At 36.9% G+C, this 18,732-nt stretch overlaps 1 protein-coding gene across 3 annotated transcripts in view; it reads left to right on the top strand.

The window, feature by feature from the left end:
- Nucleotides 1-18,732, top strand: part of TMEM67 (transmembrane protein 67) — a 55,293-nt gene that overhangs the window by 6,006 nt on the left and 30,555 nt on the right. For 2 of the 3 annotated variants that reach the window (XR_008619510.1, XM_024115906.2), the window contains exons 1-11: nt 693-786; nt 6,553-6,615; nt 8,345-8,499; nt 8,614-8,722; nt 9,520-9,606; nt 9,930-9,995; nt 11,681-11,837; nt 12,216-12,339; nt 13,969-14,074; nt 17,007-17,063; nt 18,126-18,224. Coding sequence is in view for 2 of the 3 variants with exons in the window: in XM_024115906.2 (XP_023971674.1) it covers nt 706-786; nt 6,553-6,615; nt 8,345-8,499; nt 8,614-8,722; nt 9,520-9,606; nt 9,930-9,995; nt 11,681-11,837; nt 12,216-12,339; nt 13,969-14,074; nt 17,007-17,063; nt 18,126-18,224 (1,104 nt within the window). In the remaining variant the exon portion in view is untranslated. Of the gene's footprint in view, nt 1-365; nt 436-526; nt 602-692; nt 787-6,552; nt 6,616-8,344; nt 8,500-8,613; nt 8,723-9,519; nt 9,607-9,929; nt 9,996-11,680; nt 11,838-12,215; nt 12,340-13,968; nt 14,075-17,006; nt 17,064-18,125; nt 18,225-18,732 lie in introns of those variants that run through there. The other variant, XM_024115907.2, reaches the window with a different exon arrangement.

Genomic DNA, 18,732 nt, shown 5'->3' with positions numbered 1-18,732 from the left:
AGTATATTCGATAATAACTACTTATAAAAATGGATTTGATTTCATTTATATGAGTTTGTTGGGCTCTTTTGTTATTTGAGTGACTTAACCATCTTTGCTATTCAATACTATTTATTTTATATTACCTGCGGTTTCAAAAGAATATTCGCCTATTATTGGTTAATTTTATTTATTTATACCTTGCCTTGTAATACAAAGAGTAGTATATCAGCATTAATGCTTTTAATATGTTTACTTTATTACAAGTAATTGCTTAGTTGAATGAATCTATTCTAATCTAATCAGGTAGGAAGACAAGTTCTCAATTAAATTAGGGCTAGTGTAATTTATTAACATTTAAAAAATTATTTTTGTTATATTGACAGGTGTGTCCAATGTGAACCAACATTCATTAATACCAGCAGGTCCTGTGTGTGTTCAGAACCTAACATTTTAGTAAGTCTAATCAAATTGATAATGTATATACTTTTAAATTAAATTACTTATATTCTGCCATAATCTTTTTTTTTCTTATTTATTAATGAAGACAGGGGGATTATGTTTCAGCAGCACAGGGAATTTCCCTCCACGTATGATTTCAGCTGCACGTTATGGAGATCTTGTGAGTATGCTTCAGTTTTAAAGTCTAATCAAATTGATAATGTATATACTTTTAAATTAAATTACTTATATTCTTCCATAAACTTTTTTTTTTCTTATTTATTAATGAAGACAGGGGGATTATGTTTCAGCAGCACAGGGAATTTCCCTCCACGTATGATTTCAGCTGCACGTTATGGAGATCTTGTGAGTATGCTTCAGTTTTATTTTGTTCTATTGTTAAGGATATTTGTGCATTTCTTCCTTTGGTAATTAATTTGGGGCTAAAATGAGAAACATTTATGTGTAAATCACTTTAAAACAGAAATTATCAGTCAATAAGAAACATGAGACAACAACTCAGCATTATAATTTATAAGTACAGTTGCTCTCTTCTCTACCTTAGCTCATTTCTTTTTCAGTGGATCTCAGAATGTGTAAGCTGGAAAGGTCTTTTATAGATCCTATAAAGAATGCAGTATATTGGGCTTTCCTGGTGGCGCAGTGGTTGGGAGTCCGCCTGCCGATGCAGGGGACACGGGTTCGTGCCCCGGTCCGGGAGGATCCCACGTGCCACGGAGCGGCTGGGCCCGTGAGCCATGGCCGCTGAGCCTGTGCGTCCGGAGCCTGTGCTCCGCAACGGGAGAGGCCACAGCAGTGAGAGGCCCGCGTACTGCAAGAAAAAACAAAACAAAAACAACAAAAAAAGAATGCAGTATAATATAGTTAAGAGCACTACAGACTCTAGATTTGAACCCTGGATTTACCAGTCATTAGTTTTATACCTTTGGACTTTCTAAACATCAGTTTTATTGTCTGTAGATTGGGTATGATAATACCTACCTCACAGAGCCTGTACATGGTAGTCACTGGAGATTTGAGGATTATTTGTATCCGGCCAAGTTCCTTGTTTATAGATGAGAGTGTGATGGCATATAGTTAGAGCTTTTGCAACAGAATCTGGTGATGACAAGATCTGGGATGTAAAATGGGAAGTGAATGAACTGGAACTGAAGAGATCATCAGTCCGGAGAGAATAGGAGTTAGATGACTAACTAGGAGTTAGTTAATGAGTAGAGCTTGTGTGGACAGGATAGGATCTGGTTGCTACAATCATCACTGAATAAATGGGAGTGACTAGGGGGGCTGTAAGGATAGCTGTGATGAGGGTGGAATCTGGAATCCTCATGAATAACGCAAAAATTCCTCTCCTCCAGTATAGTCTTGTGGGATTACAGGCAAGTACCAAATATTTGCAGAAAAACAAATACTAAAATAGACATATACATTGGGAGCTTAAGATCATCCAAAAATTGGCTCGTTTGTAATAAGATTCATGTTTTCTGGGGCATTCTTCTCCAGTCTTGGATTATAGTGACATATACCATTATCAAATTTTCAGGCCTTTAATTTTCATTTTTTCCTTTTCAAAATAAGTAAAAATAATTTTGCCAAAAATTCCAACAATGTCTCTTTTTCATATTTGGTCTCAGATTACCAGTCATTTAGAGGTCATATCCCCTTCAGTCTTCTCCAGTCTGGAACAGGTCCTCAGTCTTTCCCTGCCTTTCATGAACTTGACAGTTTTGTCATTTTACTATTTTTTTTTTTTTTGGCCATGCCACACGGCTTGCGGGATCTTGTTCCCTGACCAGGGATTGAACCCTGGGCCACAGTAGTGAAAACCCAGAATCCTAACCTCTAGGCCACCAGGGAAGTCCCCTAGCTTGACAGTTTTGAAGACTACAGGCCTTACAATCCAGAGGGTGACCCTCAACCTGGGTCCATCCGGTCTTTTTTCATAATCAGGACATGCCTGGCAGGAAACCACAAAAAAGATGTGCTCTTCTCAATCCATTGCGTCACATCAGGAGACACATGATGTCCATCTGTCCCACCACTGGTGACGTCAACCTGTCACCCCCTGCTGTAAAATCACCACATCTGCTGTTAAGTTACCATTGCGGCGGAGCGGCTCGGCCCATGAGCCATGGCCGCTGAGCCTGCGCGTCCGGAGCCTGTGCTCCGAAAAAATTAAAAAAAAAAAAAAAAGATGTGCTCTTCTCAATCCATTGCGTCACATCAGGAGACACATGATGTCCATCTGTCCCACCACTGGTGACGTCAACCTGTCACCCCCTGCTGTAAAATCACCACATCTGCTGTTAAGTTACCATTTTCCCTTTGTATTTGGTAGTATTTTTGAGGAGAATTTCCGAGGTTACACTTCTTCTCTAAACCTTCTCTAAACTAAGTAGCTTTAGTTTCCACTGATGTCACTTGCCTTCATCAACCACTACTGTGATGGTTGCCAAATGTTTCTATCATTCCTTCCACATTATTAACGTTCTACTGTAAGGAATTTTCCCTTCCTCACCTTTATATATTTATTTGTTCAGTAAGGACAGTATGAATAAATTCCAACGTCTCTTTTTCATATTTGGTCTCAGATTACCAGTCATTTAGAGGTCATATCCCCTCCAGTCTTCTCCAGGCTGGAACAGGTCCTCAGTCTTTCCCTGCCTCTCATGAACTTGACAGTTTTGTCATTTTACTATTTTTTTTTTTTTTGGCCATGCCACACGGCTTGCGGGATCTTGTTCCCTGACCAGGGATTGAACCCTGGGCCACAGTAGTGAAAACCCAGAATCCTAACCTCTAGGCCACCAGGGAAGTCCCCTAGCTTGACAGTTTTGAAGACTACAGGCCTTACAATCCAGAGGGTGACCCTCAACCTGGGTCCATCCGGTCTTTTTTCATAATCAGGACATGCCTGGCAGGAAACCACAAAAAAGATGTGCTCTTCTCAATCCATTGCGTCACATCAGGAGACACATGATGTCCATCTGTCCCACCACTGGTGACGTCAACCTGTCACCCCCTGCTGTAAAATCACCACATCTGCTGTTAAGTTACCATTTTCCCTTTGTATTTGGTAGTATTTTTGAGGAGAATTTCTGAGGTTACACTTCTTCTCTAAACCTTCTCTAAACTAAGTAGCTTTAGTTTCCACTGATGTCACTTGCCTTCATCAACCACTACTGTGATGGTTGCCAAATGTTTCTATCATTCCTTCCACATTATTAACGTTCTACTGTAAGGAATTTTCCCTTCCTCACCTTTATATATTTATTTGTTCAGTAAGGACAGTATGAATATGTGGGTTCCTATTTTATTCATTTTTTATAATCCAGTATATGTATTATTTGTTTTGGTGCTCAAATTGTCATAGATTTGGCCATTATTAGAAGCCCCTTTGAGTTGGTTCCTATGTCTTTTTGACATATCTCTATCATTCTTTGAGCATTTCCTTACTTTCTGGCACAATAAGATTTCCATGCTCATCTTGTACTTTTCCTGCTTCAGCCCTGGAAACAGTTATTTCTCTAAGAAGCTCTTAAGGATAATATTTAGAAACCAAGCTTACCATGCTTAGTATGCCCTCTTTAGCAGACATAGCTAGAAAATATATACACACATTATGTATATACATACACACATCTATAACTATTTCTGTATTTATCCTATAGTTTTGTATAATTTTACAAGAGAGACATCCAATCCTCCTCAAGTAATATACCAGACAATCAATAAAAACTTTCCAAATATATGAATCAGTGTCTTCCCATTCCCTTTTTCCAAAAACAGCTTACATCTTCGTTTGTTTTCCCAACTTTAATTTTGAAAAATTTTTAAGTTGCAGAAAAGTTGAAAAAAATAATAACTGTGCATATATCTTTTAGTAGTTTAACCAATTATTAATGTTTTGCCACATTTGCTTTATCTCTCTCTGTGTATGTAAATATGCATATGCACACATACACATCCATATTTTTTTCTGCATCACTTGAAAATAAGTTGTAGCTATATAACATTTCACTCCTAAATACTTTATTATGTAGCTCCTAAGAACAAGGGCATTTTCTGGTATCACACCTAATACGATTAAAATTAATATAATAGAATTACCTGATATACTGTTCATATCCAAATTTCCCCACTTGTTTCAATAAAGTCTTTTATCCCTGCCCACTTTTTTTGGCAAGGGGGACCCAGGATCAGTGAAAGACCCCACATTGAGTTAATCTTTTTAGTCTCCTTTAATTTAGAACAGAGAGACCCTTGTTCTGTTTTTTTTTTTTTTTTTTGCTTTTATGGCATTGACTCTTGCAGAGTCAAAGCCAGCTTTCTTGTAGAGCATCCCACACTCTGGATTTTTCTCATGATTAGACTCAGTGAAATGTCTTTTTGCAAAAATATGATATAGGTGTTGTGTACAGCCCATTGCATCAACAAGGAGCACATAATGTCAGGATGTCCAGTTAGTGGTGATGCTAAATTGACATGGTGCTGTCTGCCACTTCTCTCCATTGTAAAGGTACTGTGACTAATAAGTTAGTCTGAGATTTTACTTTGAGACTATATACATGTCTGTTTTAGCAGCCATTGATGAACCTTACCTGAATCAATTATTAAATTGGTTATTTCAAAATGATTTCACAATTCTGTTGTTCCCTTTATATTTTTAGTTAGCAGTCTTCTATAAAGAGTGCTTTCTTTTCTCTCTGTGCTTTTTTTATTTTTAGCTTTATTGCAAACTCCAGGTATCATGAGTGTGTTATAATCTGTCACTGTTATTCTTCTTTTCAAAGCTCAAATTGTCTCAAATTTGGACTTCCCTTTGGTATAGCCCCTGTGTTATTTTGACATGTCTCTTTCAGTCTTAAGGCACTACCTTGGTTTATCTATAAACCAGGCTCAACCAATGTAATTATATTTTTAAATAGTCACGTAATACTCTAGTATATGCATTGAAATTCATGTAATTGTATGTCTATTGACTATTTAGGTTTTCTGTTATTAATAATATTGCTGTCAACCATTTTATGCACAAAGATGTGTTTTTCCTTTTGAAGAGATTATTGCCTTAAGACAAATTTCCTTAGTGTTTCTAAAAATTCCGTTGATATTGTTTTACAGAGGATCATACAACTTTATCACTGGCATTGTCTGTGGCTTCATTTTACATGCACTTGCCAGTACTGTTGTTACTGCTTTCCATTTTTACTCAGTTTTTTTGTGTGTGTTAGTCAACCTTCTATGCATAGGTTTTTTTCTTACAAAATGAGAATTTTTGCTTATTGAAGAGATGAAAATAATGAATAATGAAGTGACTCAAATTTTATTTTAGATTTCTTTGACAGTTGTGGTGTCACGATTCATATAATTTGGTTTTATCTCCGTTGTCCATGTTCAGAGAATTTATTATGAATGGTGCTTCTCGGTGTCTCATTTTTTAGCAAGATATGCAGATGAGCTTTACAGCAGTGGTGCTTAACTAGAGGCTTGTATCTGCAGCTTTCAGAGCACATGTATGCCTTGGTCTCATCCTAGACATTCTGTTTCATTTGGTTTGGAATGAAGCCAAGCATTTTCTGTTTTTAGGAAATTCCACAGTTGATTCTGATACCCATCATTGTTTGAGAATCACCACTTTGGAGATTTTACATATTAGTTACTCTGTATATCCCCAGTCTCCAGTTGCTTAGAAATCATTCACAAATATTTCCTTTTTATTACTTGCCAATTTAAAACAGTGTAATAATCCTAAATCAGCAAATGTTAACCAATACTAAGTCAGAATCTAGTTTTTCTTTTATTTTTTTGCACTTTGATTTTTGTTTTAGTGAAATGGGCATAATAGTGTTTTTTTTTTTATTATAGACATACTTTGTTTCCTTATATCCTTTGCCTAAGTGATGTGATTTTGTAATTCAGTCCTATTTGTAATTACTGTCATTGCTTAGAATTAATTCTTATATTCCCATTAGAATCTTATTTTTCTGATAATATTGAGAAAGTAATGTTAGTTATTTCCGACTCAGCAATATGCATATTAATGTCTTCTAAACAGTGTAGGGTTAAGGAATTTCTATTTGAACTTAAAACTAAAATTTATCTTTTTGTTTACAGGGCATGTCTTTCACTTCAGAATGGTTTGCAGAGTATTTGCAATCAGCAGCAGCTGCTTGTTGGGTATGTTTGAATTTCTAGAAAATAATTTTGTTTCATTTCAAGGAATTGTGATACCATTTTTTTCCCCAGTTAATAAAACTTTTCTCTCTAAGTAGATATATCTCCTTGGTCATTTTCTATAAGAGAAATAAACTCTTTCTAAGTGGACTGAAAGAGAATACTAAAGAAAATGTTATTCATTTCACATTTCATTACTCGTAAATTGAACGTGTCCAAACTTATTTAGCAGAAATTGAATGTTAGGGGAAACTGATTCATGCTATCATTTAGTAAATGTTTATTGATGACCTACTGTATGCCAGGCCCTGTTCTCAAATCTTTAAGTTATCCATTTCAGGAAAAGGCAGAGAAAAATCCCTCGTGGAACTATATTGTAAGTAAATGTTAGGTGGTGCTAAGTGCTATGAAGACAAATAAATCAGGATAAAGAGCATAGAGAGTGGAAGGTGGTGCTATTTTATGGAGGGTGGTCAGGGCAGGCATCTCTGGCAGTGTGATATTTGAGTAATGATCTGAAGGAAGTAGAAGAGAGCCTTGTAAATATCTAGGGGAAGAGTATTCTAAGCAGAGACTATAGCAAGTGCAGAGGTCCCAAAGCAGGAGTTCTCTGGTGTTCATGCTAAAGAAACAGGAAGGAGACCTGAGTGGCTAGAGGAGAGTGAGCAGGGGAAGTGGAGAGATGAGTTCACGGATGAAGGGAGTGATTATGGTGAGGACTTGGAGTTTGCTGGAAGGATTGTAGAGGATTTTGTGCAAAGGAAGACAATGGTTGACCTCAGGTTTTGAAAAGATCACTCTAATATGGAGAGGAGATTTTGTTGGGGCAAAGACAGAAGCGGGGGGACCATTTAGGAGAGTATTAGAGTAATCCAAGTGAGAGAAAGTGGACTCGTGGACAAGGGTGGTGCCATGGAAGTGTGAGAAATGTTTAGCTTCTGGATATACTTTGAAGATTGAGCCAATAGGATTTAATGATGAGCTGGATACGAGAAGGGAGAGAAAGAATATTACTGCAGTGATTTTTATTTGAATAACTAAAAATGGAGTGGTCTTTTCCTGAAAGGGAAAACTGAAAAAGAAGTTTGAGGGGCAAACTCAACACATGATCTTATTTTGCTGTTCATAAACAAATTACTTAAAATGGATTAGATTTATATGCATAAACTCTAATATAGGAACAAATTATTATTCTTCAAAAATAATTATTCTTGGACTTCCCTGGTGGCACAGTGGTTGAGAGTCCGCCTGCAGATGCAGGGGACACGGGTTCGTGCCCCGGTCCGGGAGGATCCCACATGCCGCGGAGCGGCTGGGCCTATGAGCCATGGCCACTGAGCCTGCGCGTCCGGAGCCTGTGCTCCGCGACGGGAGAGGCCACAACAGTGAGAGGCCCGCGTACCGCAAAAAAAAAATAATAATAATAATAATTATTATTATTATTATTATTATTCTACATAATAGTTTTTTTAAATGTCATGCTGTTAGTTCTTCTTTTAATTGCTTGTCTTTATATTTCCACCTAAAATTTACAGTTAAAATGTACAAATTATTTATCTGCCATATAGAAAGTTCTTTTCTACTTAAATTAGAGGAAAGGTATTAAAAGCAAAAGAATATCCAAAAAAAGAATTTGCAGAATAGGTAAAGTTAAAACCAAGCATAATTTTTATGTCCACTTTTGCTTAGGATGTTAAAGTCTATACATTTCTTTGTCATTGCTCTCTTGTAGGTGTATGCCAATCTAACATCTTGCCAAGCTCTTGGAAATATGTGTGTGATGAATATGAATTCTTATGACTCTACCACTTTTGATGCATGTCGACTGTTTCAGTTTATCTTTGAAAATACTGCCGGACTGGGCACTGTTCATTCTGTTTCATTTTGGTAGGGCTATTCTAATTGATGAACCATCATTTTGACGAAATTCAGTGCAGTTACTTTCACAAATGTGTATTAAGAATTGTTCCCCATTATTAAAACAATTGTGGTTGTTTATAGGAGACAGAATCTTCCATGGCTGTTCTATGGAGACCAGCTAGGATTAGCACCTCAAGTACTCAGTACTACACCTCTTCCTACAAACTTCAGTTTTAAAGGGGAAAACCAGGTACAAGTCACTATATTATTGAAGGATAACTACATTTTGATTTACAATTTTAAAAGGTAACAAGAATATTACTAGTCATAATTCTTGATAGGCTTTTAAAAATTTAATTACTAAACTAAATCTAAATATTAGCTGCTGAGGAGCTAAACAATATAAAGTTTAGCTGCCTTACTTGAGTATATGATACCTCTGGATTATGTCGTTATGGCAGCAAGTAGTACTTGTGGGGTTGAGAAGGACAGTTTTCACCACCAAATGCAAAGCCATCTCTGTCCTGTATCTCCACATGTTTAAAAAGGGCTTCCAAAGATTGACTGGGATTCTTATGTCTTTCCTTAGCACTTTACAGCTCCAAATTCTTACCTCAACTTTTTGACCTTCCAGAATGAAAGAACAGGTTTTTCCCCTCCCCTACTCACCCCCCATACACACACACACACACACACACACACACACACACATTTAACAGGTTTGAAAAGAAGTTATCTGTCACCAGCACTGCCTCTCAATTCTGAAATAATAGTTTTTGTGCGAAAACCCAGTCCATTTATTTTGGTGTGTTTAATCATAGAGATACTTAGATTAATGTTGCTTCAAAATAAAGATAGTTGAATTCAATATTTGATCTCTGGAAAAAGAAAAGATCAATCAACAATGAAAAAAAATTTATAGACTATTTTACTGAATATATACTCTGGAAGTCTAAACTCTGAAAGTTTGTATAGACTGTTATATGTAATATATATATTTATAGAGTTTCAGAGTATGTGACATTATTCTTGTTTTTCTTTAATCAGAATACAAAACTGAAGTTTGTTGCTGCTTCTTATGATGTAAGAGGAAATTTTCTCAAGTGGCAAACTTTAGAAGGAGGTGTTTTACAGGTGAGTATGATTCTAGCTAGAGAATTCCTAACGTGTCTTATTTTTGACTGAGGCAAAGATGAGGAAAAAACTAGATTATTGCTTGGATAGAGCATCAGTTGCTTGGTAGAGTTGATTTTTTTCATATGTTTTAAATTGGAATTTCTTAAAACTACTTTAAGTTATGACTTATAACAAAGATGCTCCCTTAACTTTTCATTCCCTTGATACATTGAATGAGTATTATATAAAGTATATGTCCATGTTGAGTGTTGAGAACCCTTGACTATAAGCAAAGAAAACATTTGTGAGAGATATTTATCAGCTGTATTCTTTTGCTGTAGCTTTGTCCAGACACAGAGACAAGACTAAATGCTGCTTATTCCTTTGGAACAACCTATCAACAGAATGTAAGTTGGAACTATTTTAGGCAGTCTGTATTTTAGCTTCATTTTTTCACATCAGCAATAATTGGAATATCTTTGAATTTTTGAAATTGGAAATTTTTTGTAGTAATGAATAATTTCACCAATTGATATAGTTTTTATTAATCTAATCAGCATGAAAAGAGTACCTTGTCACAGATAGAGTCTTAAACATCATAATCAATTGTTTATTTACTTCTAGGCATATAGGTCATAAAAATAATCTCTACTTTTGAGCATTTTAGAATAAAGCAAAAGTATTACTTCATTTTTAATGAACAGTAAAGTGTTATCACTCCCTCCTCCCTCTACCCTCCAGAAACAAATAAAGCTTTCCTTTTCTCTCCTTCCATGCTTTCCTCCCTCCCTACCTCCCTCCCTGACCTTCCTTCCTTTGGTAATGCATTTTAAAACTACAGTATGGTACAAAGGAATATTATGAGCCATTAAACGTTTGAAAGAAATTCACTAGTCTACAAAAATACTTCCTGATAAAATGCATATACATACACCATAGAACAAAACTATGCTTCCAGTTTTGTTAAAACCACAATGAAAAATACTATCAGGGAAAACAGATTAGAAGAAGATAAACATTTTTAACAGTGGTTATCTCTGAATGGTGGGATTACAGGTGATTTTCTCTCTTTTTTTATATTTTCCAAATTTTCTATCATGAACGTGAATTTAATTTTATTATCAGAAATGACTTCTATGTTATTTAAAAAAATGCTATTTTGTGTCTACCTTGGGCCAGGAGAATCAACACTTGTTAAATGCCCGCTGCTGTATGCTCAGCATTTTATCCTTTTTTTCTCATCTGATCCATGAAATAGCTATGTGAAATACATATTATTTGTGTTTTATGAATGAGGAAATGGTGCTCAGTAAGATTAGGTAATTTACTCAAGGTGTTGCATCAAGTAAATGTTCTGTCAGGCTTGAAAATCATGTTTTTTCCGTTGAACCCGGTTGCCTCTCAAGGAGTTCATAGCCTAGTAGAGAAAACAGCTATATAGACAGACAAAGAATTGCAAAGAATGTGATGTGTTGTTCTATAGATATGAACAAGGTACCATGTTGGTCCAAAGGAGGGTTCATTAGCAGTTCCTAGGGAAATATGGAAAGGCTTTACAGAGTGAGTGATACTTGCGCTTGTAGAATGAATATGAGTTTGCCAGGAGAGCACAGTGGGGAAGGGAATGTCAAACAGAAGCACCGTTTGCAGTGTCAGAGAGATGTAGAATAGCATAGCATATTTAGAGACTGTAAGTAGATTAGTGTGACTGGACCATAGACAGAGAGGGAGCAGTGGGAGATAAACCTGGCTCTGTTAAGGGGAGCCAAATCATAAACAGCAGTGTACATCAGGAGAAAGAATTGGGACCTCATCCCGTAGGATAGGAGTTTTTAAACCTTTTCACTGTACACTTACTGTTGAGAATGAATGGGTTGTAGGGCAAGATCCAGGTGGTTCTTTACTGTTAGTTATTTTGGCCCTTATAAAAGAATCATACATAGTATTCATGTTTTGAAAGACACATGAAAATGTGTATAAACAAGATAACCGAAAGATATTTCATTTTACAATTAAAAAGAACTTTTAAAGATAATAAATATGCTTTCTAATTTTCAATTTGGATACTTTCATTTTTCATTTTATTTTCCAGTGTGAGATTCCTGTCTCTAAGATCTTAACTGACTTCCCCATGCCTACATTTTATGATGTGTACCTTGAATATACTGATGAAAATCAACACCAATATATTTGGGCTGTGCCTGTGTTAAACTTAAATCTTCAGCACAATAAAATATTTGTGAACCAAGGTAAGGCATCCATACATATCACTCTTTCTCTGAGCTGAAATCAATAAACCAGTCAACCAACATGATAATTTAATAAATCACAGATTATAAGAATGGTCATAGATTCTCTCTGAGTATAAGTTTCTATATAGCATGCCTAAAAGTAAAACAGTAAGGTTGCGGGTATACTTAGAAATTTTTACTAAATATATCAGGCTTATTATTAAGAAATTATGTTATTGCTAAAAGTGTATCCTGAGAAAAATTAGTAGAACTGTAAAATCAGGGCTAATTTTAATAGAAAAATTAGTAGAACTGAAAAAGTTCTCCTTGAGAGACATCTTGAAGAATTGAAGGTATTTTTTAAATGCCATCTTTTTTTTTTTATTATTATAAAAGACAGTAGCTCTGGCAAGTGGCTTCTGACTCGGCGCATTTTCTTAGTGGATGCACTAAGTGGAAGAGAAAATGACCTAGGAAGTCAGCCAAGATTAATTCGAGTTGCTACCCAAATATCACTGAGGTAAACAAACGTCTAATGCACTAAATGAGGCGTGGAGTATATGGGAAAATGTGGTAGTGAAAGTATTGACCTGTAATTATCAGATGAAAACAACAAGAACACCTGAACTGGAACAATACATACTGTGTTTTTAGATATCCCGATAGATTGGGATACACTAATAGAGGGGAGAATTACATCAGAAGAGATTAAGGACTTTTGCCAAAATTCATATTGTAGGCTCACTCTAGACCTGCTAAATTAGAATGGGTTGAGAGGGGGAAAGTGAAGATCAGTGGGCTGAAGCAGGTATGTTAGAGCCTGCCAGGTGATTGCAATAGGCAGGCATCCTCCAGCTCCATCTCCTTTAACAGCTACTGTTCTAGGTTGGCCCTCATTAATTATCAATACCTCACTCTTCCTAGGATACTTTTTTTAAAAAATAAATTTATTTATTTATTTTTGGCTGTGTTGGGTCTTCCTTGCTGTGCACAGGCTTTCTCTAGTTGCAGCGAGGGGGGGGCTACTCTTCGTTGTGGTGCGCGGGCTTCTCATTGGGCTGGCTTCTCTTGCTGTGGAGCATGGGCTCTAGGTGTGTGGGCTTCAGTAGTTGTGGCACGCAGGCTCAGTAGTTGTGGCTCGCAGGCTCTAGAGCACAGGCTCAGTAGTTGTGGAGCATGAGCTTAGTTGCTCTGCCGCATGTGGGATCTTCCTGGACCAGGGATCGAACCCGTGTCCCCTGCATTGGCAGGCAGATTCTTAACCACCGCGCCACCAGAGAAGTCCCTTCCTAGTATACTTTAATGATGACCCTGCCTTAGGGTAGTGCCTTGCAGCCCTTATGTGTCTTCTCCAGTATGAGATTCCTATCTCTAAGACCTTAACCAGCCTTCCCACTCCAATATTTTATGATGTGCACCTTGAATACACTGATGAAAATCGACACCATCTTCTTTCTGGCACTTCAACATACATTATTTTTTTCACTTTGATTTTTATGTTAATCTTATGAGGTCGGCAGTACAGAAGTTTTGTCATATGCCTTGCTGAAATTCAACTGTGCTGTTTTTAGCAGTCCCTCAATCTAATGTAGTATCCCTAGTGAAAATGAAATTGAAACTAGTCACGCTCGATTTGCTCTTGGAGAAACTGTGCTGGCCAGTGGTGCTTGGCATTTTCCTTTCTGAGTTTGCAAACTGTACGTTACTAATGCGTTGAATTCAGCAAAATGTACCCCATTATGTGCCCTAAACAGTATTAGATATGACGCAGTATTTTGTTAAGAGTTCACCTTCTTTGAAAACTAGGATATTATCTGCCTTTCTCTAGGCTTCATGTAACACTTCTCTTTTGAGTAGTCCTCTAAAGTGGTGCACAGTACTTCGCTGATTTCGTTTGTAAACTTCATAGGACCTAGATCAACAAGAGTTTCTAATTTGTCTCAGAGGTTATATTTCAATATAAAGTTTTGACCACTTCAAATAGCCTATATTGTTGCCGTTAGTTTATGTTTGACCTCTAGTTTTTAGTAACTGGTAGTTCTGAGATCACCAAGACTATCCATATCCAATTCAGAAGAAACAGTAAGTTAAATGTATGTTTAAGGGCCTAGATGTATTTATAACTAAAAATGAATTTTCTTTTAAACAGTATCCGCCTTGTACCCAGCACAAAAAATGGAAATATCTACCCTCCCTTAATTACCATTGCCTACAGTGACATTGATATCAAAGATCCCAACAGCCAGTCTGTGAAGGTGAGTTCCTTCCTAATCATTACCTCTCTATGTGTTAGTATAATGCTGATAGAGTTTGTGTTATGGTCAAAAGACAATTAGTCCTTTTTCAAGTTTTAAATAAACATGGCACTTTATATAGTCAAGACTTAATTATTTTTTACTAATAGTGGTAAGAGGTGAGTTCTTATGGATCCTGGGTATAAAAAAGCAAGAATTATGTTTGTCAGTAGATAGCATCACCAGCACCTGGGCCTCCCTGTTCAGTATCCTGGGGTATGCTGAGCCATGCAGCATCTGCTCCCGTCCTCTTTGGCCACCTTGCTTCTGTTAAGATTTTGCCTCCTTGACTAACTAAACCAGGAACTCAAACCTTAAGTGGGCATGTGTGTTCCTCTTCTCACCAGTCTTGCCCACTTGATAGAGACACAATTCAACAGGCAGAAAGAGAATCAAATTATCAGCTTTATAACTAGTAGCGCTAAAGTGAGCTAGAGAATGCAGTTTGGACCTGCAGCCAATTAGTCTTCTGCTATTTCCCAACTCAGTTAAATTTAACCACAGAACTAAAATCCTCCCCTGCCTGGCAGGGCCTGTATATGGAAGCGATACCATGTACACACTGAAAACAAGCTACGCCAAAGAGAATGAGCCTGGGAAAGGCCGAGCCGCACGACATAGTTCCTCCTCTCTACCTCGCCAGGCAGATGAAGCATCCCTGCTTTGATGAGGGGTAAATGAGAGGATAGAGATCAAAAGCAGGCTAATCCTTCTATACTTCTTCCTCATTCCCTGTCCTCTCCAGAAACGTGAGAATTGGAAGGTGAGCATTCCTTACCTCCAAGACTCACTAATAGCTTTTTATTTATTTATTTATTTTTTGCGGCACGCGGGCCTCTCACTGTTGTGGCCTCTCCCATTGCGGAGCACAGGCTCCGGACGCACAGGCTCAGCGGCCATGGCTCACGGGCCCAGCCGCTCCGCGGCATGTGGGATCTTCCCGGACCGGGGCACGAACCCACGTCCCCTGCATCGGCAGGCGGACTCTCAACCACTGCGCCACCAGGGAAGCCCACTAATAGCTTTTAATTTCTATTATTTTACCCTTCTGAATTTTAATATTCCAGTTCTTCAGCCAGTGCTTTTGGCCTCTCTGCTGCGCTTGTACTTGTGCTCAGCTACTATTGCATTCAGACTTTCATTAAGTGAAAAGTAGGCACATAAATAACTTTTCTCTGAAAGATTTCACATCCTCATTTGTATTACCCAATTTCATGTTAAAATTAGCTTCAATTGCCTGTATTTATATACAGTATAGCGAGAGGAGAAGAAAATCCAGAAACATGCTCAGTAACAATAAAAGATTGCCTGGTTTACGTCTTCCTGGAATGGTCATTCTTGGGTAATCAAGAATATATTTATCTTAATATAAAACACTTCTGGGTGTTTTCCTTAAATATTTTTCTTGTCCAAAATATTCTAAACTAAGTCTTGACAAATTGGAAAAAAAGAGAAAAAAAGTTGAGAGAATCATAAAGCCATATTGAGGAAGTCCACCTCAAATTCATTCTAATTGTAGAATGTACAGTTCTTTCATCATTTCTTAATTTCTCATGACAGCTGTTGTAAAAGTTCCACATTCATTTTAAGTATCCAGCTACATCTCTGCTCTCTCACCAAAGGCAAATAACCTATCTTCGTATTTTACTGAGCAGATCAAAACCATCCAATATGAATTCCTTCAGATTTCCTCTTTAATACTTAAGTATCTCTGTTTCATTATCTTTCCTAACTCCTGTTCCTATTTCTAAGAAAAAAGGACCCTTCCCCCTTTCTTAAGCGAATTTTCAACCTGTGCTTGTTTAGGGTACTTCCTCCAGTATCCTATTTCACCCACAACCCTTTATTCAGCCAGCTTCTCTGCTGGTCCCTTTCCTTTACTTATAATACCCTTCAGGTTGCCCCATCTTAAAAACAAACTAACACAACCAAACAGTAAAATCTTCCATCAACTCTGCCAACTGTTCAGCTTTCTATCGTGTCTCTTTCCTTGATTTCCCAACCATTTACTCTTTCATCATTTGCAGTTTTGCTCTTGCCATTTGCTTCCAAAACCTGTTTCATGAAGTCAGCAATGAATTCCACATACACTGGCTTTATTTCTTTAACTTGACACTTACACAGTTGACCCTTGAACAACATGGGTTTGAACTGCATGGGTCTACTTATACATGGGTTTTTTTCTTTCTTCACTAAATATGTACCACAGCACTACATGAAGTTGGTTGAATCCATGGAGGCGGAGGGCCAACTCTAAAGTTCTGTCTGGATTTTTGACTGCACGGGGGTTGGCGTCCGTAACCCCTGCATTGTTCAAGGGCCAGTTGTACAACATTTGACACTACTGGTGACCTCCTCCTTGAAACTCCCTGTTCATGACCTTGGTAAGACTTAGGTATCTTCCCTCTCCTGCTTCTCACACTCCTGTTTCTCTTAACCCTTTACTGGTTCTTCTTTCTCCTGTCTCAATATAGTGGTATCCCTAAGATTCTTGTTCAGCCCTTTGATTAATCTGCCATCTTAGGCTGTGATTATTTAGCCAGTTGCTGAATTCTTGATACATAAGATCAGTCACACTCCTCAGTTACAGAAACCTATCAGAAAATGAAATATGATTAATTTGGCTTGACTGCTATTAATGAACCTAACCTAGCTCCTAATGAAGCCCTCTTTCTTTAACATGTGTTCAAAAGGGATGTTTAAAGTAGCATGAATAATTCCCAAAAGCGTATTCATTTATGTATTGATACAAATAAGGGTCAACTCTAGTAACATTGATAGTTCAAAAGTATGGCATTTATGGTAAAATTCAGCTACAAATTATTTTTATAGTAAAAGTAGGTTTGTGTTATATAACTTCAGTATGGCTAATTTGCTTTCTTTTAAATATCAGGTTTCTTTCTCGGTCACATATGAAATGGATCAAGGAGAAGCACATGTCCAGACAGATGTGAGTTTATTTTAACCTGTTAAAAATACTTACAGTATATTTTTTAATTAAAAAAAAAGTTTTTACATGTACAGGAAAGTTGTCAAAATAAAGAGATTTGCAACATATCCCTCACCCAGTCTCCCCTAATGTTAGCACCTTACATGATGGTAGTACAGTGATCTTAATCAGAAAATTAATATTGATGTAGTCCTGTTAACTAATCTAAATACTCTTTGGATTTTACAGATTTTTTTCACTATCCTTCTTCTGTTTCAGGACCCAGTCCAGGGTCACATATTACTTCTAGCCATCGTGTGTATCTTTAGATCTGTGACAGGTCCTCTGTCGTTCTTTGTCTTTCATGACTGACACTGGTATTTTGGCCCTCAGTTGGGTTTATCTGATATTTTCCCATGATTAAATGTAGTTTTAGCACAAATACCACAAAAATGATGTTGTACCCTTCTCAGCAAATCATATCAGAAGATACTTGATGTCAGTGTATCTTATTAACAGTGATGTCAACTTCGATCATATGGCTAAGATGGTGTCCACAGAGTTCTCCACTGTATTTTTCCACTTATAATTAATAAGTATCTTGTATCTTGTGAGGAAATGCTTGAGATTATGCAAATATCCTGCTCCTCATTATTCTTTTGCCCTCTAATTTTAGCACCCATTGTTAATTCTTGGCAGCAAAAAGTGTTACCATGACATTTGTCTGATGGTGATTGTGTATTTCCATCATTTCTTCTATATTTGTTAATTCAAGTTCTACTATAAGGAGGAACTGTCCCTTTGTCCACATGGATTTATTTATTCAATTATTTATTTAAATCAGTATGGACTCATGGATATTTATTTATTCTAGCAATAATAATTAATTACTATCTATTTTCTTGCTCAAATTGTCCCAGATTTGACCATTGGGAGTTCCTTAAATTTGGCTCCTATGTCCTTTTAGCCACCTTCCACCACCATTTTTTGAGTACTTCCTTACTTTCTATTTACAGTGTCTTTGAACATGGATGAAATTACATTATGAAATTACATAAATTCCAAAATTTTTTTTTCCTGTAGATTGCTTTGGGCGTGTTGGGTGGACTAGCTGTTTTATTGTCTCTTTTGAAGACAACAGGTTGGAAGAGACGCATTGGGAGTCCCATGATCGATTTACAGGTATGATCACAGGAATTTTTTAAGTATATTTTTATCTTTTGGCTATTTTATATCCTTCTAATAAGACACAGCTAGAGAATGAGTAAAAAGTTGCCTTGAGTTTCTCTGGTGTATATGACTATGAGAGGTGTATGCTCATTTCCCTCCCACGTTGCTGTGGGCCAGTCTGCACCCAACAGCAGAGCTGTTCTTGTTGCCTCACATCCTCACCAATGCTTGCTGTTTTTCAAGTCTTTCCATTTTTTGCCAGTTTGGTGGGGTAAGTAGTATGTTACTCTTGATTTAATTTTCATTTCTCTGATTACTCTTCATATGCTTTATTAATCATTTGGGTTTCCCCTTCTGTGAACTTCCTGTTTATATCCCTTGCCCATTTTTCGAATTAAGTTTTCAGTTTTTCTTGTTTATTTAAACAAGTTTTTCTATTTTATTTATTTAGAGTTTTATGTATTTTCTAAATATAAATCCACTTTTGGTTTTTGATGTTGAAATTTATTCTCCAAGAGTG

This window comes from Physeter macrocephalus, chromosome 15 (genome assembly GCF_002837175.3).
Source record: "Physeter macrocephalus isolate SW-GA chromosome 15, ASM283717v5, whole genome shotgun sequence".
NCBI classification, from domain to species: domain Eukaryota; kingdom Metazoa; phylum Chordata; class Mammalia; order Artiodactyla; family Physeteridae; genus Physeter; species Physeter macrocephalus.
Note: the sequence above shows the minus strand (reverse complement) of the source record. Positions and strands in the feature narration are given on the sequence as shown.